At 37.4% G+C, this 25,095-nt stretch overlaps 1 protein-coding gene across 2 annotated transcripts in view; it reads left to right on the forward strand.

The window, feature by feature from the left end:
• Positions 1-25,095, forward strand: part of CPQ (carboxypeptidase Q) — a 145,505-nt gene that overhangs the window by 69,302 nt on the left and 51,108 nt on the right. For both annotated transcript variants that reach the window (XM_053958067.1, XM_053958060.1), the window contains exon 5: positions 22,435-22,546. In XM_053958067.1, the coding sequence (XP_053814042.1) occupies positions 22,435-22,546 (112 nt within the window). The remainder of the gene's footprint in view (positions 1-22,434; positions 22,547-25,095) is intronic.

The raw sequence follows: 25,095 nt of genomic DNA on the forward strand, positions 1-25,095 counted from the left end.
AATTACTGTGTTCTCTCTCTCATTCAAAACTGTATCTTTTGGAAATTCACTTGGCAGTGAATATTTTTTAGCTTATGCAAATTTTTTTTGGAACAGAAAATACTTTGAACAGAGCTCATAGGTGACATTGACACTTTATTTGCCTGTTCATTATGATAAATGTTTATAGTGTGTTAGTTACAGCAGCAAATAACAAAAAAGCGTTATACTCATTGTTACTTCAAAATCAAATGTGACAACCAAAACCTCTTTGCATTTGCTGGGTCAGGCACTTGAACTCATTTTATTGGAGGAAGTATTTTTTCTGAAAGTGGTCCTGTTAACTTGTGCAAATTTAATCTTGTTTAAGGAGTCAGAAGTTAGTTGCATTTTAACCAATACAGTGTGTTTCACCACACTGAATGTTGGTGGTGACACCACCTGTGACCTTGACTGTTCTGTTCGTTCCTCTGCCACAGTAGCTGCAGCTGTGACACAGCACTGCCTGCAGCATTTTGTCATCCTTGTCAGTTTTTAGGTCCAGGTCACTGAGCACCTTGCAATAAGAACTGGTAGTCTGAAGCTAATTAGATGTTCTAGAGAAATGCATGAAATGGGTTTGTTGCTTTGATTTTAGTTGATGTTGCTGAAAAGGTACCATTTGTAGTGGTACTAGGGTAGAATTTTACAGACCTGAAAAGTCTAGGGTGCATTTTCTTAATCTTGAAATCCAGATACAGTTATGAAGTTACCCCCTGTGGGAATATTTGGTACTTGCCAAATTTACAGTCCAGTAATAAGAAAAGGAGACTGAGCTTTGTTCTCATCTAGAACAAAGAATATGATTGCCCTCCTAATTTTGCTGTATGCAGATAGCTGTAGTTGTGTCCATAGTATTCCAACTTTTCAGGACACTTAAACAGAATAATAGGGTAGTTACCCTACCAAAGATTTTACCACTGAAACTAGTGATTCAAGAAGTGGATGACACATAGGGAGTGATTAAAATACTGCTTTGTAAAAAGTTTAGAAGTTTTTAAAACAGATTTTAAAATAAAAGTTACAGAAGTTCAGAGCAAGTACAGAAAGCTGTTCGACAAAGTGGGGGAAGCTGAGGGATTAAACTCACTAAGAGGATTTTGAGGCATGGGGAGTGACATGGTTGGGCAGTAGAAAGAGAAATCCTTTACTCTGTCATGTTTAACTGTGGAATTAGGATTGTCAGAAAAAAGGAGGTTACAAAAGGGGAGGTAATGAAAGGGATGGAGGGAGGTGTGAATCATGGTATGTGCACAGGGAAATAAAAAGAATGACTTCACAGGATAGTAAGAGACAGAAGACCCCAGTTTTTTAAAATCCTGACAGAGGGAGAGAAATAAGAAATGTCAGATAATATATTTGACAATCTCTAACTATTCAGCTCTTGTGAAATGGAAAGCTATTCTAAAAGCCAGCATTTCTTGCAGGCTGTTCTGGGTCCTAGAGGTGTCTGCCAGCTGGCCTTCTCATGTGCTTCTCATCTGCTCCTCTTCAGATAGTTTGTTCTTGATGGTTGCATATAGATTTAAATTCTCCAAATGTAGTAATTTTTCAGCCATTTCTATTACTAACATTTTCAAGAACAGGTAGTTCATTTCCATTACTTCTTTTCTCAGACTAATACAGAGGTTTTCTGACTTTGAATTGACTTGAGCTGCCACACCACCACATAATGAAATGGCAAGGATTTGTTGCCATTCTTTGTATCTTAGATGGGACTTCATCTGGAAGTCCATCTTTAGCTTCCAATTTTCAGGCCTGCAAAGGAATAGTATTTATCACTTTAAAGGAATTCAGTGGAAAGAACACAAAATGTAGGCATAGGATAGGAAATGACAGGAAAAAATGATTGTAGAATAATTGTTTCTGTAAGTGGGTTGGTGGGAGAGAAGAAAAATGACTGCACATAACAAGAATGATTGCTAGGGATAATCTAAGCAGGGAATATTAGATCGAATACCATGAAAAGATTCCTGATCATGACATTTATCTGTCTACAGAATGGCTGATCACTTAACTCCCTGAGTTTGCTTGGTTTATGTTTAAATGTTTCAAATGCTGCAAAATACTGACAAAGAGAAGTTTGCTGTCATATTCCATCTCTTCTACCTCTAGTTTTTAGTGTGTTTTTGTTAGTTCCACTAGCTTATTAAATTAAATTCTACTTTAAAGGCATAACAAATTCCAGTGTATGAAAAAATCCCCTTTGCCCAGATGTCTTGTTACTGGAGAGGCCTTGAGACATGCCCAGTCCAAACAGAATTGTGGGCTGTCGTTATTAAATCAGGCTTGATGTTGGGAACTGTTGCTTGTTCTCAAAGCTGATTTTTCTCTTTTTCTTACAGCCGGTGGTTTGGGTTTATCTCCATTTAGTGAACATGACAGAAGCATGTCAGAACTAATAAGAGATGTTTTCATTTATTTAGTGTATGATTGTTTCCATGGACTGGAAAGTTTGGGAGAAAAGCATGAAAGAGAAACAAATTACTTTCTAAAATATCTGCATATGCAGCATGTGAAAGAATGATGATTTACATTTCATAATTGCCCATTTATGTAGCTGATAGTGAATGAGCCAAAGGTGGCAGTGTCAGAAGTTACACAGCTGTTGGGAGCACAGTCATTGCAGTTGTCTTTGTAAGACACTTTGGAACGGGCTGAACTTCTGCTGGCCTTGCATTTGCAGCCTTGTACATCTTTGATACTGCTTTGGTATTCAAAATGTGTAGTTTAGTATGTTTTTCTCTTGCTCATCCAATCTTTTGATGACTTCTGTTTTGATGGAAATTGAAACTAGCCTGGACTGTTTACAGCAGTTCTCTGGAGATGATGACTTCTACCTTCTGAAATAATCCATCTTTTCCCAATATGTATTTTAGGGACCTGCTTTTAGAACTCCTTCAAATACTTCATGGTGTAGTAAAATCTAACAGGACAAATTATTTTACCTTTAGTGTGATGTTAACAGTGACTTATCCAAAATGGTACATTTTGCTGAATTATGTGAAAGCTACAACAAAATTCTTTTAAAGACACATTGTCCAGCTTGGGGATCAAGGCGATCTGGTTATATTCACATCTAAGCCTCTCAGGGAAAAGAGAGATTAATTGACTTTCTGCTGTCTAAGAAGGGTTACATCATGAGAGTACTGAAAATTTGAGGACATTTGCTAGACATTGGTCCTAAGTGCTGGCTATTTACATGAGAAATTGATGCATGGAACACATTATATAAACTAAAAGAAATAATATATACTATAAATATTGCTTGTTTCAGAAGGGTGCAGCCAGACTAATCAAAACTGTATTTAAAGTGCATTAGCTGTAAGTGTTTACACAAGATCCAACAAATTGTTTCTTGGCTGCTGTAGAGAAGGCTTATATACAGCTTCAAAGGCTTTCACACAGGGTCAGAGTTTCCTTGTACCTCCCTTCTGTAAAAGCCATGAGTAAAAAAGCTGTCTCCTTCTCTGCTTTCCTGCTCTGTTGATATGAATGTTATTACTTGCACTGATGTCCTGAGTGCATTGTGCACTACTTGTGCTATATACTTTTCCTTTAATAAAATTTAAGGGGCTCCCACCTTCAGCTACGCTAGTCAAAAGAAAAATGCTTGAGGTTATTGTACATCTATTGCTCAAATTTTATTTTTGTAATCTGTTAGCACTGTCCTCTGCTGCCTTTATTCTTTTATTTGTTTATTTTTAAAAATCTGTCAAAATTTGTTTTTTTGCTTTTTTTTTTTTTTCTTCTGCAGGAGATGTTATCTAACATGCCATCCATCACACAATTTAGGTGTGTGGCTAGTAGTCAGTGTCAGATGTATACTTCCAGCAAGCACTGGGAGAGGAGGAACTTCCAATCAAACCACCAGGCATACACAATGGTTTCTTTGTGCCTGTGTTTAACATGTTCCAACTAATGAAACCAACTAGTACTTTCATTTATAATGGATGCACTGCCAAAGCCCCTGATACTGAAAATAGTACATTTTTAAAGTATATACAAACAATAATAAAAAAATTTGCAACCCAATTAATAGAATGTGACCCTTGCAGAAAAAAAAACCCAAACATCAGACCATGTTCTTTGTTTATCGACTTCCTACCTACAGAATGTTGCTTGAAATTATTCTCTGTAGAGACTCCTGTTTCTCTGGCAAAACTTGCAGTCTATTTTGGTAAGCATCTGCATTTTGAGAGGGAAGAGCTTTTTGGGAACTAGTTTGCACCAAACTAGTGTAACATGCAAAGAGTGCTATTTAATCAGCAAGCAATTTTATGCTGTCATAGGATGAATAAGGGAAAACATAGGGGTGCTGGACGTGTCAAGAAACACCATGGAAGTTGTTGAGGTTTTGGGATGAATTCTGAGAAACTAAGTGAAATTAAATAGTCCTTGGCTGTAGGTTTTAAAAAAAACAACCTAAAACCAAACCAAAGCAAACAAAACAAACAACCCTCCCCCCAACCAAACAAAAAAACCCCAGCAAAACCACACATAACCACTCCCCCCATCCCTCAGAATATACTCCAGACCCTACAGAGTACATGGAAGGGAGAATTGGCTCACATATTAATTTCTTTAAATGTCTCTTCCATCATGTGCTGTCTGGATTAAAAACATTTGTGTTCAAAAGGTCTTTTGTTCCTATCTCTAAACAAAATGCAGGTATATGTTCAATAGAATTTCAACCAGATATGATCACTGTTAAATACTCCTGATGTGATAGTAATACACTTAGTAATTTCCCTTCTACTGAGACCAATGGAAAAACAGTTTTCTTGCTATGTTTGATTGTCATGAAGAAAATACCTTTAAAATTTATAATAGTCTGGAGTCAAGAAATATGATTTAACTTCTAGTAAATTGTTTTTTTTTATGAAAAGTTGTGTATAGTGTCCTGGATTTAGGAGGAAGGCAAACACTGCAAAAACAAAATGCAGAATCATTGAGGCTGAATTCTTCATTTTACTTTATCACATTTGCAATTACTAGCCTAGATAATACCACCATCAATATTTCCCCTTAAGTATAGGAAAAATGTAGTTCTCTGGTTTTCATGTAATTCTGGGTTCCAAAATGTTACTTCAGAAAAGAAATTTGCTACAAATGTCACGTGAAATGTACTTTCATATTGTAACACTCTATTGTATTTTGTATCTGCATGCATTTTCTCATATTGAAGAACATGTGCATCTCATTTTGTATATAAGTTGTTGTTGATTTGAGTCTTTCATGATCTGAGATAAGATTCTGAAAGCTAAAAATTTAATAACTTGTGGGACATTTAAGGATAATTGAAATGTTACATTTTCTGATTAGAATACACACACGTCTTAGCTGAAGATGTATGGCTTGTTACGAAGTTCTAAATATGAACAGTGCTTTATGAAGTGTTTTCTGGTTTTCTTCTCTGTGTCCTCCACGGTGGTCGAGTTGTCAATAAATAGGCTCTTTGCCTGGATAAACTGAGAGGAAATTTGAGCTGAATATTGGAGAGGCAGGATAAAAGACTGAAACTGAGTGATGGAATATTTTTGCAGGAATGTGATAGAAGTTCTGCATTTTTACTCTCTCAGGTTGCTAATTTAAGTTGCCCTCTCCCCTCTGTCCTTTATTTGATTATTCATTTTCCTGTCTTTTAGTTAAAGTTACTCTGATTCAGCCTGAGATGAGTAGTGGGAGCGGAAAGAAACCTCTTTAGAAGATAAATGCTCTCTCTTTTGATTTGGTAGCCAAAGTGATCCACTGAAGAAGACTGACCTCTCATTCCTGTCAGCTGTGCTGGGGTCCAGATCCCACCCTGAAGTTTAAAAATTTGGAATGAGGAAGATGGGAGGGAAATTTCAGTTACAACCAGGTACTTGGGCTTTTGGAAACCAGTGTATACCTACAGGTGCAACTGATGATCAAGATATATCGTCTGGAAGGTCTCCAGATGCTGTAATGGCAGCTATGGTAAGGATGTGTGGACTGCCCCAGACCGAGTCCTGCAGAGTGACCCACTGCTGGCTGATCAACAGGTGCCCAGATAGAATAATATAGCTCCACCAATAGACAGGAGGACTCTTGCCCTGCTGTAATCCACATGGGTTTATTAAGGGTAAATCGAAGGACAAAGGAGGCAGGAGTAGAAGCTGGGAGGCAAGCACACGCAGGGGAAGCGGGCTACAAGAGCGACCGGGGAAGGAGGGGCCAGGGTATATAATGGGGGAGGGAGAGGAGTGGCTGGGGTACAAATTGCCCAATGGGAAAAGGGTGCAGGGGAGGAGAAGGGATGGGGTGACATAAACTGAGCCAATGAGGGAGAAGGGAAGGAGTGGTCTACAGAGAGAACCAATGGGAGTAACGAGAACAGGGAACTTTCTAGAACTTGGGGAGATGACAAACATGAACTGACAAGTGATAAACATGTGCTCATCTGCATGGGGAAGCAGAGAACTCTGGGGGAATACCCTGTTCTAAACGACTGCGGTTTCCCACGGCATCCCCGCACTGCCTTACCCAGGGGCACATCACACGTGGATGGTGTGTGGTGTTGCCAAGATAACCTGGTGATGGAAACTCTTTGGCATTCTCTAGTGAAACTTTTGTTATTACATGAAAAGTCTGTTTAATACCCACCCTTTGCCAGTACAGTTTTTGTTCAGTGTACCTTGAGCTTTTATTGTGCTTTGTTGTTCTTTCCAGAGGAAACTCAGGTCTCTCATAACCACTTAAAAGTTTTTCTGTAACATATTTATAGCCTGGTTTTCCATCCTGATTTTATTTCTCAGTGTTTCCTTGGGACAATTTGAAGATACTGTGTCCTTAGTACAAGAATCTGCTGTAGCTCAGTAGAGATCATTGTTGTGGAAGTCTAGCACACTTTTTTTGTAGATGTTCATGTGTGTACTCATTTGTACTTTCACTGGTGATATGCATAGAACAAAGAACATGTTGCAACAACACCAGCCAATATCTGTTCCCAGGGAGCAGTTATATCAATCTCTTCACCTCAAACCTATGCTGTTTTGATGATACTGGCAACAAGTCGTGTTCTTTTGACATACTTGAATCAGAGTCAACCCTTTCTGCAGAATCCTGGAAACTTTTTATCTGCAGCTTTCTCTTTACCTCATTTGACTTCTTTACAGTCTCCACTAACTTCTTTCCTTGTGTATTTATAAAAAATTAAATATTAGTAAGCATTTTTTGAAAAGTGTGTTTATTGGAACATGTATAATAACTGAATCGGTTGTGGAATAGGAAGTGTAAGGTTGGTTGTTAAATTGCAAAGTTTGTAGGCAAAGTCCTAGAAATATTTCAGTTCTGTGTCTATCTTCCTTATGTATGTCTCTGCTGCAATTACAATGGTGTAATTAGGATAGATTAGTATTGAATGTCCTATGGCTGGGAAGAGTAAAAGTTAATTACTTGAGTGAAATCTGCAGCTACAGTCTGAGTTTTATGAATGTAGGTAGCTTCAGAAAGTAATCATGCAACTTATGTGTTTTGGGGATGTTGGCATTGCAGAGGATCCGTTTTTTGGAGTAGCTTTTTCCAAGAGGATATTTGACACATATTTCACTATGGCAGGAGTTGCACCTGCTAGCAGAATCATTTTGTCCTTTTTTCATTCCTAGTAATAGAACAAGTTAATTTGCATTTTGTTTCATTTGTAGAATGCAAAATCCAGGTGAATACTTTTACTTACTCTTGAAGATCAATTAAATAAATGTTTAAGTTTCATTGCTGTTCTGACCTTACCTTGGTATCGACATTTTTTAAAAGCCATAATTGCAATGTCGTCACCTTTGAACAAATTGGTGACTCACATTCCCTTTGGTCTTTCCCTGTCTCATGTGGTAAAAACTGAACTGTCTCCTGAAGACTTCAGTCTCTTGAGAAGAACATGATGGACAAAAGAAATGCTGGCCAGACATTCAAACATATTTTTTTCTTTCAACAGGTATGAAGCATCCAAGAATGGCTTGGAAAGTGAGTAGTAAACTGTGTAAGACATCAGTGGGAGGAGAAAAGTTCAGAGATAGCTACAGATTATTCCTGTCAGTTATTCTGAAATTGTTGTGTTATTAACACTAATATGGAGAAATAAAAATAGCTGAATCCACTCAAATAATAAAAACTACTAACCAGATTTTTCACGCAGTTATGTCTGATAACAAGAACTGGAGTGGATGCATTAGGAGAACCTTGTTCTTTTCATCTCTATTTCTCTCTGTGCAATCTTGCCAGAAGTTTATTTAAAGGATAGAATAAGTTTCTTTTAACATTCAACTATTAAAATATTTAAGCAGGTACAGCCCTGATAAAATCTTAACTAAACATGCCTTTCAAGCTTATTAATTCAGGACATATAATCAGTTTTGGGTACTACTCTGATAACCATTGAGTTTAATTTTGAAAGTTAGAGACGCAAAACCTAATAAAATTAGAATAGGAGCCTCTGAGAACAGTGCCTGAAGGAGAAATTAAATTCATTCCAACACAAGGAGATATGAAGTACAAATAGAACAGCAGTAGTAATTTTAGTATGACAAAAGGTTTCATGAAATATCTATTTTATTGCATTCAGTGTCAGGATTGTGGAGACTGAATGTAGGGTCTTTTTGATACTTATCTTAGAGGATAGACTAATGTCTAATAGCAGTTTGTGGTGCTTGCCATCTGGTTAGCCAGTGCTATGTAGATGTCAGAATTTCTGTAAGCACACCTTCCTCTGTCATGTGTGAAATTGGGGAGTGCAGGGATAGTTAGATAAATAAGTTATTTCAGCTTGCAGCCATAGGAAGAGAAACTGCAGGGAGGTGACATTGGTAATGAGACACACCACCTTTCAGATGAAGGTCAGGGATTTAAATCTAAGGTGAAGTGACAGGAGTATTAGTTAGTACTGACAGATTTTAAGTGGCCTAGGGACATAAATTTGATGTTAAGTCCAAGTAGACGGAAACCCACATCACACAAACCTGTCTGTATAACCTGGATCTAGCGGGTGTTTCGGATGTTCTTCTTTCTGATTTCCTCTCTGTAGCTGGACATGGGGGAAAAAAAATTCACAAGCCCAAAAAGTTCACAAGCTCATGCTATAGAGGACATGAAGAAATTTGTGCCTCTGAAAATGTCAAAGATAATACCAACCTGCAGCCATTCCTTAGGCGCCTGATAGAGAAGAAGGAGGTGGAGTCCATGTACAAAGCACAGCTCAGTTTGATCCCAGAGCGTGACCATGAGGACAGCTTTCCCACTTTTTGGGGAAATGCTGTAATCACTCTGCATATTCCTTCTAATGAATATCAAATGTTTCACATATGCTGAACCAATTCCAAGTGAGATAACTTCCATTTTGTGGTCCCCCATCCGTGGTAATCACACTGTGATTTTGGAAAAGAGCAGAACAAGGAACCTGTGTATCTCCTCCCTTTCTCTTAGTGCAGTTGACTTGTTTTTCACATTTCTGCAGGGCTCTAAGTTATCCATCTGCTTTCCATTCTGTGTTGGGAAAGCATTGGTTTGTGTCTGGCATAGAATTATCAAATCATAGAATCATTTAGGTTGGAAAAACTTTCAGTATCTTTGAGTCCAACTATTTACCTGGTATTGCCAAGTCCGCCACTGAACCATGTCCCGAGGCACATCTACATTCCTTTAAAAAACATCCATGGATGCTGATTCCACCAGTTCCCTGGATAACATGTTTCAGTGCTTGACAACCCTTTTGGTGAATAAAATTTTCTTACTATCCAGTCTGAATCTCCCCTGGCACGAGGTGAAGTTGTTTTTCTTGTCCTATTACTACTGCCTGGGAGAGGAGGCCAACCTCCACCTGGCTACAACCTCCTTTTGGGTAGTTGTAGAGACTGATAATGTTTCCCCGGAGCTGCTTTTTCTCCAGGCTAAACTACCCTAGTTCCCTCAGCTGCTCCTCATAAGACTTCTGCTCCAGACCCTTCAGCAGCTCTGTTGCCCTTCTCTGGACACATCTGTTCATGCATTAAAAGATGCTAACAGGCAGCAGACATAGAGAGCCCAGGCAACTAATGCACTTGAACTGTCTTTCAGCCTTGGAGTAGGCCAAGCATCCTGGAGTGCATATTGGCACTCTTTTTTCCTGCTTTGCCACATCTATATTTTGCATTTAGGTTTACCAAAGTCCCCTGCACTCCAAATGCATTCCAGAGCCTTTGAGTTACTGCTTCCAATAAAGCAAATCTCTTTTAACTTAGAGCAGAAATTCCACCCTGGAAATCATCCTGACAACAGTTGTCTCATCTGGTCTTTTGCAGACATTGTTTGAGTTTGAAAATCAGCCTCTTGACTATCTTGGTGAAAACTTGTGTCAAACATACATTAAGTTTCACAAGAGTATATAAACAAAGAAATTAGGGACAGATAGACATGTAGTATGTGCTGTTGCTTTGTATCAAAACTCTGTTTTTTTGAGATACACTAATGGAATTGAGTAGGGAAATCTGCTAGTGTTACTTGCAAGTGCTTAGCTGTGTCTTTGTGAATGTGACTTTGGTAGGTACTAGAAATTGTGGACTGAATTCTTGCTTGTGTGAAGACATACAGTTCCAATAATTTCTACATAAGACAGGGGTTTCAAGTCTACTTCTTAGTATTTTCCATGGAAGCTGTCATAAATATAAGAATAAATGTCAATCTTCACTCTATTCCTACATAAGAACAGTTGCTTAGTCCCATTTTACCAACAAAGAGATCAATACAATATAATGAACTAATTTGAATGTAGAAGTGAGAAATAATTATTTTTTTAAGTCCACAAGCTTCAGTAGAAGTGCTGTTTTAACAATCAGAAACAAAAAGAAACTGAAGGGACTACCTTTGGTGAAAGAAGACTTATAATTTGAAAGTTATGTTGATACTTTGAAGACATGTTTCATACAATATATAAAGTAATTATTTTTATGGTCAGTGTAAGATATTTTCTTTCATGTTGCAAGCCAAATAATGTTCTGTTTCTGTGGATTCATTAATCACTTCATAAGACTTTTAGAAATTCATTGCAAATTATTTAATAAAATGGATTTCATACCAACTTTAATTTTTACCATGATTTTCACTACCCTAAGTAGAAAAGAGGTCTTTTGTCTCGTGCTGGTGAAATACTATATTGAAGATTACAGTTTTGCTTTATCTGTCTGGATCTTGAAGGACATAGTGGGCTTTGGTAGAATTGATTCCCAAGTTGTGTTATGCTTTTTGTATCTCCAATGAAATTTTCTGAGCCAAAAGAAATGTGGATTATATATAGATGCAGAAGAAAATATGAATTAGTCTTTCTGGATTCAGCATCATAATTACAAAAAGTGACCTCTGGAGATCACATAGCCTGACCCTGTGCTCAAAGCCATGTCAACTGGAGCTGGTTGTGTAGGGCTTGGGTCTTGTACGTCTTCAAGGACAGAGACCCCACAGACTCTTTGGACAGAGGTTTCAATGTTCTACAACCCTTGTAGCCAAAAATGCTTTTTTCTTATTTTTAAGCAGAATTTCTTCTATTTCAGTTTCTGCATGGTGCCTCCTGTTCTGTAAGTGGGCACTACTGACAAGAGTCTGTCTCCCTCTTCTTTACATCTGCCATGAAGAATCTATACACTTTGTTGAGATCCTGAAGCCTTCTCTTCTCCAATCCCAGCTCTCTGTCCCCTTTGTTGGAAATTATACAATTTTAATTTTTTTTTAACTAACTTCAGTCAGAAGTTTGTTCCTCTTTGCTCAGGGTGAAGGGTATTGAAGTTTCTTTTCAAAAGACTCCCTTCCCTGGGTGAGGCCTGATGAGCTTAATACCTCAATGGACTGGGAGCTGCCAGAAGATGCACAAGAAATAAGTGACCCTTAACAAAGATTACCCTTGAACATCATCCCCTGGTGTGTTGGAGACACTTGGTCTGGGAAAAAATCGATAAAAGCACCAAAGAATGAGGACCAAATTATCATCAAAGGCGAAGGGATCAATAATAGGAACCCAAATATTAAGAACAGTGTAATTTGGGACCAATGAACATTGAACCAAAGAATTGCTTTGGGTTTGTATGTATAAATATGTGAAAAATCTAGTAAATGGAATGGTGATGGAATGATCTTCACTGCACAACCTGGGCAATGTGTGGATGAAATTATTTCTATTGCACATCTTAGCCAGAACAACATCCTGGCCAGAAAGTAATGCCATAATTCTCTAACACTGAAAAGATGTTGTTGGAGAGTTTTTGTTTTTTAACCTGTTTAACCTGCTTTTGTTTTTTCAACCTCCTTAACCTGCAAGCAGCACTCTCCCTGATGCAGCTTGGGTGCCATTGGCCTTGTTTATGGTGCAGGCACACTGCTGGCTCATGGTCAATTAGTTGTCCACCAGGACCCTGAGCTCCTTTCTCTGCCAAGCTGCTTTCCAGCTGGTCCCCAGCATGATCTTTGAAAAGCAGCTAGCTCTCCTGGATTCTTTTCTCTCTCCAGCTCTGTCTCCCATAGGATTCTTACAAACAGGTCCTTGAACAGGCTAAACATTCCTTTCCCCAAGGCCAGAGCTCACATCCTGCCATTTGCCTTTCCTCTTCTTCTCAGGATCCTCAGTCCCAACCATTTTATGTTTACTGCAGACCTTCACTGAATTCCCAATCAGTTCTTCCTTGTTCATAATTACAAAGTCTAACAGAGCATCTCCCTCATGGATTTATTCCATGGTGGTTTCCTGCAGTTCTGGGAATGCCTGAAGTTAGTGCTGCATTGAGACATTTATTGTACAGCTTAGAAACAACGTGTATAGGAAAGAAAAAATGTTACATGCAGATTAAAAAAAATCAGTAATGAATAATGAGAATCTTATAAAAACCCCTGTAACTAATAAAAGGATAATCTCAGCAAAATTCTGAGAAAACTTGTGCAGGAATGTAGGATGAGCCATTAAAAAAAAAAAAGGGTTATAGTAATCAAATGAAAGACTAATTGAGTGTTTTAGTATACTAGACAATGAAATCCTTTGGGCATGGAGGAAATGGCAAGAACCTACCCTATGTGAGGATTTGTGGAGTAAGAGGGAAGGATCAGAAAAGTCTTTCACAGACTGTGAACATGGGCCAGTGAACTGTGCGAGGAGGAAGTCTTTGCTATCACAGCAGAAAGGCCTGGAGCCACTATCCACTATAAAGAAACAAGGACAAGAGGCATCGCTAGTTCTGATAAGTCATTGTGACTGTAGAAGTGGGACACTTCTGGGAGAACAGATTACATTATCAGCACTCCTTTTAGTATGTGTAATGGTGAGGGACCACAGTGTGGTAAGATGCAAAAATTTCATTTCCATTGTGTTCAGTTGGTGGTGATGAATAATAAAAGCATCTGGAGGTGTGGCTCACAGGGCAGGCTTGTCAGCTGACAGCATTCAAAATCCAGTTTGACTTTGAATGCTGCCATGATGGCCCAGTAGGGCACATTTTTTAAAAAGGCTTGTGTTATAAGGGGTATTAGAAAAAAATATTTTCCTCAGGGTAAACACTGAAACAGTTTTTCCAGACAAGTGATAGGATTTTTTATGTGAGAAATTTCAAAACTTGACTGGAGAAAACTCTAACTGATCAGATACAAGTTGATCCTGCTGCAGGCAGGATGTGGAAGTCAATGCACAATCAGAAGTCAATGTACAATCAGAAGTTCCAACCTCGAGTTTTCTCCAATGCCTGCTGTCTGGCATGGGGACATAAGTGCTAGTTTTTAAGCCTCGTCTCTTACAGTGCTCTGCTGTTCCTACAGCCATTAAGGTTTTTTTTGACTTGCTTCCATCAGCATTCTTCTTGGGAGATGTGTAAAGTCTATTTTCTTGAGGGCAGTTGAGAGATAGCTACTCAGGATGGCTTTCAGGACATTTTAGATCATCACAATGCTCTAAAGCAGTGCTAGTGAGGCAAGGTTCTTATTTATTAAGAGGTCCTGTAGTGTTCTTGAGAGAAAACAATATTTGTCATTTTTTCTGGAGAAAAATCTATTATTTTTACAGTTTTAAAAGGGAAGCTTGCTAGTAATGCCTAGTATCACTGTGTACAAGTAGGCTTTGTAAATGCTTCAGCAAAAGAAGTAGCATTGGACATTAGTGTTTATTTTAGCTGAGATTAGTTTTGATATCTGAAAAAAGGAATTTTAAAGATAGAACATTTGGGGATGTTGCTAGATCTGCAATAATATAGAATCATTTATATCCCTAAAGTGAAAAATATATAAATATAAATACTCTAGATCATAAAAATTATTTACTATATGTGTAAGGGAAGTCTTCCTTTGACAAGTGTGGAAAAAAGAGAGCTTCTCTTTTCACATCAACTCAGATGCCATTTTAGCTTTCCTGCAGGGGTATTGCAGAGATTCTTTGCTGATATTTGAACTAGAAAAAAGCTGCTACAACATCTTCTTTATACAAAGGTAAGTGATATTTCAGTGATACCTAATTTTGTTTAGAGGGCGTTACTGTTATAATTTTTCCTGTTAAAACCTCTAGAAGTCGGTTGAAATATGGAATTTAAAATCCTTATTTTCAAAATAGAGTACTATAAAAAGTGGTATTATTTCTGAAATGTTACAGCTCAGGAAATAGGAAATAAAAGATGCTGGATGACTTAAATATGGAAATGCTAAGTCTTAAAATCCAACATTTAATATGAAAATTGTAGTCATTTCAATACTTGGTTATCTTTTGAATGCTCATATAATTTAATGTCTTGTTACCTTCACTACAATTCCCTTATCAGTTATAATTCATTTTCAGACTAATTTTCTTCTTCACTGTCATACATAGTATAAATGATACCAGCTCATTTACTACTAGTAGTTATTAACTACTCAGTGGTTTTGAGATTCACTTCAAACAGGAAGGTTTGATTGCAGTACTTTCCAAGAACACTTTAGTTTCAATCACTTCTACAAAGCAGAGACTCAACTTTAAAGAGTTTACTGTATGTTATGACACAGGGGCTCTTTGGAGGTTAATCAGATTTTTAGCAATAATAGGGTTGGATTCTTGTGTAACTAAGTGAGTCACTACTGTTTCATGTGCAGATCTGTCATTTAATCAGAAGCCTGGAAATTAAGTCTTAATACACTGCATATTAAGTAGAAAAGACAGTTGTTGTTTTAATCTTTTTTTTTTTCCTTCTGAACTTCACTATATCTTTAGGACTATAAATTAGTTGAGACAGCTAGACTGATTATTTAAAAACCATTCCTAATGTGCATAAAATCTAATAAAAGGAGCTGTACAGTGGAGTCATATTATTTGGACACCAAAGCTAAAAACTTATTTGAAGAAATGTCCTTATATATACAAAATAAAATTCACTAAATGTGGTAATGTGCCTGATTTACATATAGGGCATGATTTAATCTAATTGCAGTTTAACTGGGGGCAGTAAGTGTTTTCTTAAAGGCAAGTACATAAACACACAATTCTTTGTAGCCCAAAACAACTATTTGGGGAATGGCCAGAGTAGATTGTCATAAAGAGTTTTAATAAATTATGGGGTTTTTTTACAACTGAATACCTCTGATACAGCTCTATGCTTGAATTTAACTGTTGAAGTTGATAAAATTAAACACAATAGAGTAGGCTTGTGTTTAAGCATTACTGGACAAAGTATTTTTCTTCTGGTAGCAAAGCCCCACACATCTTAAAATACAGGAGAGTTTATATTCAAATATATGCATTATGTGTATATCTTACTTTGCATGTTAGTTTAATCCCATGCCATATGTACTATGTTACAGTACTCAGTGCTTTGTGTTGTTGATGGGCACTCAGCTTTGTCATCCTGTCTTCCTCAAATGTTGTAATGCTGAGCTTGAATAATGATAGTGTATACAAAACACAGTGTCCCAGCAAGAACTGTTTAAAGAGCTATCTTTATAATGCAGTGCTTGAGAAGTTTTCATCAAGTATTTATTCTACTGTTGGAAGAGCTGGGTTGGATTCCAGAATGGAAGATGATGTGTGATGTGTTTGCTGCAGTCAGTGTGGTGCTACAGCACAGAGGATTACAGATTCAGATTGTTTAGCTTTCAGAGGGCCTTTGGTGGAAAAGCCAAGGGACTGATTTACGGAACCTTGCTGCATGATACAAATTAAATAACTACTATAAATATTTTAAAACTTGAGGAATGTTGGTTTGCCTGGACACAAAATACCAAGTAGGAAGATTTGATAACTCGTAATTTGCATTTGTTTTGCTGTGTGACTTGAAGAGAGAAAGGTTTGAGGTGGAGTGGGAAGAGAATGAGTCAGGGCAAAAAAATCTATATATTTCCTTTCCCCCCATAAGAAGGGGGAAAGGAAATATAGTCTGCAGATTAAGAAGTACTTTAAGGAAGGATGCTGAGAATACCGGTGCCAGCTTTGCTATGTGGGTAAGGAGTAGAAATGCATGTTGCTTGGTGTTGCCATTTTCCCAAATATATTTGGAAGCTACTACTGTGGCTGATACTAATGCATCCTAAAATTACCATGCCATATTTACTACTCTATATTTGCAAATCTGTGTATATGAAGACTTTATTTAATCATCGTTTTGAAAGCAAGTTAAGCATGATGGGCTTAAATTTAGTCCTGCCAGCTGTTTTATTTGCCCACTAGTTAGGTACATGATATGCTGCCTTTCTTTTTTCTTTTATTCTCGTGCTGTTAACACAGTGAAATGAAGAAAATCTCTAAGTCCTTATAAACTGAAGCCATCTGGTTGTTCATAGCTGTAATGCTATCCAAATGTGTAAATTACTAAAAGTGTACTCCCTTATGCTTAGGAGCACAGGCCTGAATTTGGTGCTGGGCTCCTCTGTCTGAGAAGCTGGGATTGAGTTTTTTAGTCATGGTTTATTTAGTGCCATAAATTTTGTTGGGACTGGAGAGAATAGGAAATTGTGGAGTGTTTGTGAGAATAAAAATGAGTAATGAGTATCTGGGGAAGGGGAGAAATTATAGGCAATTTTTAAATTGGATTAAATAGGGGATCCTAATTCTTATCTGACTTCTGTTATCCTCTGATTTTGGTCCAAAGACAAATCAATTTTATATGCTGTTTATACGTTTAAGGTAAGTATTGCACAAATACTGGCACTGGCAGGGGGTTCATGCAAGGAAAATATCTAGTTAAATAATGTAAGACCTTGTCTTGGTACTTAGAATTTCAGATGGACTTACTTGGAAGCAAACTGGAGAAAGCGAACCACAACAATTTGAATAGAAATGTTTTTCATGGGTTTCCAGGTAATCGTGAACTGGATGAGAACACTGTAAACCTTTGTTGCCTGAGGAAACAAGTAACTTCTAGCATTATTTAACTGAAAATGTACATGAAGAGTTGAAAAGAACTCGAGTTACAGTCTAGAGGATTTCACTGTTTAAGCTTGTTGTTTTGGCATACAGATGCTTGGGATTTGAATGTGTCGTGACTAAAGCTGCTTGATCTGGTTCTAATATCCTGTTTAGTTCTTGGTCATACCCCATGCAGCACTACCAGCTGGGGACAGAGTGGCTGGACAGGGGCCAGGCAGGAAGGAACCTGGGGGTACTGACTGACAACAGGCTGAGCATGAGCCAGTGAGTGCCCAGGTGGCCAAGGCAGCCAAGGGCATCCTGGCCTGTATCAGCAGAAGTGTGGCCAACAGGACCAGGGAAGTCGTTCTTCCCCTGTACTGGGCACTGCTGAGGCCACACCTTGAGTGCTGTGTCCAGTTCTGGGCCCCTCAGTTTAGGGAGGATGTTGAGGTGCTGGAGCATGTCCAGAGAAGAATAACAAGGCTGGTAAAGGGTCTGGAGCACAAGTCCCATGATGAGTGGCTGAGGGATCTGGGGTTGTTTAGCCTGGAGAAGGGGAGGTTCAAGGGAGACCTTATTCTCTACAGTGGCCTGAAAGGAGGGTGTAGGCAGGTAAGGCTCTGTCTCTTCTCCCAGGCAACCAGCAACAACAATATAACACAGTCTGCTGCACAGGGGGATATTTAGGTTGGACGTTAGGAAGAAGTTTTTTCCTTTCACACACAGAAGGTGTGATTGGACATTGGAATGGGCTTCTTCAGGGAGGTGGTGGAGTTACTGTCCCTGGAGGTGCCTAAGAAAAGACTGTATGTGGCATTTAGTGTCATGGTCTAGTTGACAAGGTTGAATTTGGCCATAGGTTGGACTTGGTGATCTCAAAGGTCTTTTCCAAACTAATTGGTTCTGTGATTCCATGATTCTGTGGTTCTGTGATTATTTGTGTATGTAATGCTTGTTTAAGTTTTCTGTCCTCTTGTACGTTAAGGTGCTCCTTATCTTCACTGTCTGCTGGAGGAAGATGTAAAGAAAAATATTTTTCAGTGTTTTGCATAATAAAAGTTATTAGCATGCTTTTTTAAGAGAAACGTGTTGATAGGCAGATTCCTATAAATAAAGACCCTATTCTGTGAACCCAAACCTCCATCCATAAAACCTTCTTCATCCATGAAGGGCAAAGATGAATGATGGCTTCATTATTCGTCCATTACTCTTGCATTACCTGATATACATCTGTCTCAGGTACATGAAATAACTCTGCATGGTGGTTTTCAAAACTTAGTACAAATGTTATTCTAGATTAAGTGATTATAAATATTGCTTATAGTTCTTTCCTAATGTTTAATATTTATGATCTCTAAGGTTGCATATAAAGAAGCCTTTGCTTTGAGTTTAACTAAAAATGGGATAGGCATTTCTTAAAATTCCTTTTAGTCAAGCAGAAGGTAGTTCACCTGCATTTTATGAAGTTGCATGACAAATGCAATTGGTCTGTGTGACTACATATGGTATGGGAGATTATTTTTTAGTGGCATAAACCATCCTGCTTAGAAAAGGATGACATATGCACATGTATGTGAATGTGTGGTTCCTCTTCCTAATTTTCTTGTGTTTAGAATTTTTTTTTAATATTTCAATATGCTTGATTGAAATGCTGCATATGATATGACCTAAAGGCATCCTATAGAGATGATCATGCTGATGCAGAAGGAAATAGAATAAGAAAGTTGTCAGGTTACATGCAAGCTGTCTTATTCCAAATTTATTTTTAGTCAATTTAGCAAATATGTATTGCTATATTTGTACTGTCCTGTACAGTTGTTTGTGGTTTCTCTGCATATTTAAAACAAGTACATATACTTACAGATACTTACAAGCACTGCTTTGCAGTGCAGTGCTTGTGTTCTTCTGGCATTTCTATAGGGTTGTTTTGTATAAATTATTAATGTCTGTGTAGATTTGGAGTTGAGAATCACATAACAGCTTTGAAAGCAATGTGGAAAATACAATAATCATATGTCCTTGATAGCTTTAACTGCCTTTGTTACTAGCCCATCTATACAGAGTATTATAATGCTATTATTTTATAATATTACTTTAAAGAATATAGTGGTTTAAACTGAATTTCAGTAATATTTCCATTCATTGCTGAGACACATTCCATCTACTTAAAGATCAAAATAAACACAGTGGGTTTTGTTATTTTATAACTGTGTCTTATTTTAAGAACGTCTATGGCTATCAGCATGATCAGTGAAACTTTCAGTAGCTGCTACAAAAACATGATAGTTTGAAGAAAACAACTGTTTTGAAGAAACTTTCACATAGAGGTACAATGGTTGTATTTATGTAATTGCTCTTGGCAACAGCTTCAGTAAATTTAAGTTGAAGTTCATCCATAAAATTAACTGACTTTCTCAATCCACTTGAACCTTGATCTGTTTTGGTGTAATGTTCTGGAGTTGGTGAAGAAGCTTTACAATTGGAGTCTGTAACTCCAAATGAGATTACACCACCTTTTTCTGATTCAGAATTTCCTGCTGTTGCAATATGTGTTGTTCCACAGAAATTAGTAGTAATTCCCTCTCAGACACTGTTGAGATTGCTCCCAGGGAACAGCATTAGTGATGTATTCTTTCACTGCTAAAGAAAAGGCATCCTATTGTGAACTTGGTTGTCTCTCAATGAGTTTACAAACTTGTTCTAAATAATTCATTTCATCCTGAAGCTCTGTTTCCCAGGAGACAAAATAGTTATTTTCTTAAAACCAATTTTTGCTTTAAGAACAAAGAAACCACATGGTGATTTTGAAGCTGAGATAGACGTCCTTTATACCACAGACAATTGGGTTTTCACTCAGAGCCTTTTCTGTTCTTTTTAAAAAATCATTATTATTTGTGGATTCCTTATTGAGTGGACTGTACTGAGTCTGCATCAGCTGGCTGCAAAGTGTGGTGGTGTTTGAGCTCTCTCCTGCATAGACAGGTTGCAGTGGGGCTGCACATCCAGGAGCGAACACAGAGCGGAATTCATTCATGCATTGCCCTCACTACCAGCAAGTGTGAACATGTGCATAGTCCTCCCATAGAAGAAAGCAAAAAGAACAGCCACAGTGAGAATTTCTCTTCTCTGCTCTCATTTTGGGAACATTTCTACCTCCAAAACTGGTATTGCTTTTCTCAGATGATCTGGTTTCAAGCTATGTTGCTATTAAGTACTTCTACTGAAGGGCAGTGTCCTTGGAAAATGTGCTGTTTGCAATCTTTTGTGTTGGCCCTTTGAGGGTCATGATATTAAATCACAAAATCACAGGAATACCCCTGAGAAATTCTGAGGCTTTTACAGAGGGGCCATCCATCCAAGTTTAAGCACTTTTGAAGGAGGGGACGTTTTGGAATAAAGATTGCAGCATGTCTATTTTCTACCAAGAAAATGAGTCTGTGCTGGAAAGCAAACACATGTTAATGCTGGATAACCAGAAAAGGGAGTTGAGACGTGAGAAGGAAAGAGTAAGCTGTTCTTCACATTTTGATCACAAGCTTTTTCTGCTTCTAAGGCATGACTGTTCTGTTTCTTGTAACACACACATTTATAAAGATCTCACAGTCTATTTTCTAAATTTAAAGGGTACATTCTGGTTGGACCCATGGCAGTTCAATGGGTATGATTATTACTTTCTCATGGCCTTTGTTTAATACCATGGGTATTTCAGTTATATTACCGGAGTGTGTGCTTAGTTAGATGGAAAAACATTGATGTATGATGAGTACTTGATACTTTTTATTTTGCCATGATAGTCCATTAATTTTAATAGCCAGTGAAAACATACTTAGATTTATCTGACATGAAGAAGAAAATAGAGATCTTCATGTTTGGGCTCCAAGGTACTTCCTTGCAATGCTTACTGCATACTTTACAGCCTAGACTCTTGCCCTCCAGGAGTTATAACAGGAAAAACACATTATATTCTCATTTACAGTGCTAGACTAGTTGTCCAGTGATGAATGGTAGATCAGATGATATGCCAGGAGATCCTTATCCCTTAGGGAGAAGAAGGTGGCAGAAAGAATTAATATTTTTTACATTTTTCTGGATCCTACAGCTCTGAGACTTGTTTGACATCAGCTAACCAGAGAGTGAGAAGCATCCTTTTGTGTATGGCCAGTTCTGACCCTGGATGCTCCAGGGTCTCCTTCAGTTTTTTCTTACTCTGAGTTGTCATAGGTTGAACACATCCTGCTCTTGGTTTTGTGCTGTTGCACCATTTTACCACACTGCCTGCTTGGCTCAGAGTTTTTGTCCCTCCTTGACCTTTCCCTTGTAACCATAGATCCATCAGCCCTTTAGCTCAAGGCCTAGCTGGGGAACTGTCACACTGTGGTATTTTTCTGATGCTACTTGTCAATATTTGAAGGGTTCAGATCTGCAAGTAGATGTTTCTGGAGATGCCCATACTACTACTCTCTACTGTAGTCATAACATTTTCTTTGCAGAAAACCCATCTGGGACTTGCTACCATGTTTTAAAATATCCTTATGATTAATGAACTATAAAATATCTTGTCATTGTAGCACATAGGGGATCCTGTAATAAATTAGCACATAGGGGATCCTGTAATAAATTAGAGGTCCTCTGTGACAAGTACCATAGATATATAATAAAACAAAAACCTCTGGGAGTGCTTCAGTCTAAGTTCATATTTTTTCCTTATGCACCCAAAAATAGGATTAATCAAATTTCATGCCTAAGGGCTTAAACAGATGGAATATGAAAGAAAATGTCACCAGTCAGCAGTGTAGTAGTCCTGCATCTCTGGAAAGTATGCACTTTCATAATGTATGAGATAAGACCTTTCATTTAAACATTTCTCACAGCTTATCTAGTTTCACTTAGACAGTGGTTTAAAGTAGTAGAATCCCAGATTAATATTCAGCAACTAGAGAACAATTTTTAATTTTATTTGAAATATTTCTTTTCTCCCGTTCTAAACTAAAATGCCAACTTTGTGACAAAATCATTTAAATGCTTAAATGCTAAACAGAATTTTCTGATTCAATGTTTTCATCAGATATGTTTTCTCATAACTACTTTTCCAGGTTGTATTGGTCAGTGGACATCTGGACAGCTGGGATGTTGGGCAGGGAGCTATGGATGATGGTGGTGGAGCATTTATATCATGGGAAGCATTATCACTCATTAAGGATCTGGGTAAGTCTTTCATTTTAAAATATTTTTAATGCATTACATTTCCAGGACATTTTGTATGATGTCTAAACTGGATTTTCTATTTTATCCATGTCCCTGAGCACAAATATTAATTTTGTCACTATACCCCTCAAATCTAGTTTGAAACAGACTTTTTAGATTGTTGAGTTGATATCCAAGGATGCTTTTCCTCCTTCATCAAATGGAATCTATTTTTCCTCCTTATTCCCTTTTTCCACAAATGTAACCTGTGGTCAAGAGGAATGCCCAACGTATTCATTAGAAATTAAAATCAGCTGCTGCTCCTGCCCTGGCAGCCTTTAAACAATAAAATATCTTTCCCTGCTTACCAGTGAAAGGATTTGTGCACTTGAACAATCTCAGTCTTTCTTGAAGCGCTCTTTTAGACAAGCTCTGTCATGTGATTAGCTGCTTGCATACTGCAGTCATGAACATTAGACATCCCTGTGAGTTCCTATTCCTTTATTTTGCATTGTTTGAACCTCTAATCTCTCAATTTCCCAGTTTTGGAATGATTGGTTTATCAATCTGTAGCTAAAACAAAGTGTGTCTGTTTAAATTTTTGGTCTTTTAACAGCAAACTAATTAGGATTCTTCTACTAAGAATCCAAGTGTACTCCTTCTTGTAGTGTTTTTTAATTATTTTTTTTTTATGCTTGGAAGAATTGGCTGTGTTTCCTCCACGTTCAAGGAAAAGAAAGTTATTCTGTTGTGTTTGGTACTCTATTCCATTCAAAATAAACTGTTGTGTGTTTCTTAAGGGCAAGTTAATGGTGGCATTGTATAATTTTTATTCACTGGGTTTCCCTTCATGCATGACTGAAATGCATCACTTTCTTCTTGTTTAAATATTTGATTTCCTCTGGTAGTAGCCTATGTGTTTGCTGTGCAACCTGTGGTGACATGCTGTTCTCTCAGCTGGGAAGTGCTGAAGCCTTTGCTGATGCCCTCTGTTCTGGGCAGCTGTTGTGTTCTGCTCTTCTCTTTGTACCAGTGTTCTGCAGGAGCACAAGGCTGGGAGAGGGCTTCTGGGTCTTCATAGCTGTAGGTAACCAAGGGGCATATGCCTTTCACAAACTACTCCATAGTAGATTGGTTAATGCAGATTTAATATCTTAAGCATTTAAAATCTGACATAAAAAAAAGAAAGAAAAGGAAAAAAAAAGGTCAGCAAAATAAAAAGATGTGAAGACTGTATGAGAAACAAATTAATGACTTTTATTTAAAATCAGTTCCATAGATTGTGTTTTGAATGAACATTGTGTTTTGCACTGTGGAGACTGTGTTTGATGTTATTTTGGACCCTGATAAATTTAGTCTCACACTAGTCCACCAAATACATTTGAAATGGAGATAAGACAACTCAGTTGACTCTATGCATGTGTAGAAATTTTTTACTGTGTCCAGGGAGTCTTAAAGCCGTGGTGCATTGTGTAGCCATCAAACTATGTCAGTATTTACCAGAGTATAACTGGTCTTACAGCTGTGGTGATATGATCCTCAAGCTGAAATGAGCATTCTGAAATATGATTTCTAGAATATTAACTTATATTGTGTAGTAAGAAATAACTCCACTACCTCTACCATGGTCCTTTGTGTTAATGAAAGCAAAATACTATCACACTATTAAAGCAGGGTTTTCAGTGATGGTCTAATAGAATTTCATCATGATATCACTGTGACCCTTGGACATGGCTTATGGACAAGATATAAATTATGCCTGTTAATTTGGATTCTGAAAATTTCATGTAATACTTGAAGAATATTATAGTTTAAATGCAATTCCAGACTTTCAACATAGCCTCCTCCCAAAACCATTTAATAGCTATTGGCTTAGGAACAAATACATTAAATTAATTGAAAAATCATTAAAATTATGGTTTAAGATGGTCAGATTTTATTTAAGCAATACCATTTTTTGTTGTCTTGCCTCAAGTAAAATTTTTAATAGTTCTTGCTTTTATTTCTAAGTAAATCAGCTACTTAATGTATTGGCCTTTATACTTGCTCATATTTCCAGAATATTCAGTGTTAGCTTTTATTTTTTTTTAATTGAGGTGGCAATTTCTGTGCCATATTGGTATATTTTTTTCTTTTAGTTTTTTTTTGGTTTTGGGTTTTCTAGATTTTCAGACATCATAATAATTACATGCTCCCTACAAGGACATGTACCAGTCCACTGCAATCTGGACTTAGTCTTCAAGACTTCAAATATTTGGTAGCATTTTTTTTTTCATTTCCATTTTGACTTCATATGAATTTTGTTTCTTTTTGAGGGAAAGGCAACTACATGAAAGTCAGACTGAATTGAAACTGTTTTGCATTATATTAGCAGAGAGTGGAATGAAAGAATTTATTGACGTAAAATCCCATGTATACATTTCAGAAGAGTAGTACCTTAAAAGCACAGGGCCGATTGTGATCTGCTGTAGTTTTTGAACACTGTTTAAAGTTATAACCATTCAGTTAACTCTGGAAAGTAGAAGAGCTAACAAGTGGAACGTTTCAGTCTGTCTGAATACTTTGCATCT

The sequence above is a fragment of the Vidua chalybeata genome, chromosome 1 (assembly GCF_026979565.1).
Source record: "Vidua chalybeata isolate OUT-0048 chromosome 1, bVidCha1 merged haplotype, whole genome shotgun sequence".
In the NCBI taxonomy this organism is placed as follows: Eukaryota; Metazoa; Chordata; class Aves; order Passeriformes; family Viduidae; genus Vidua; species Vidua chalybeata.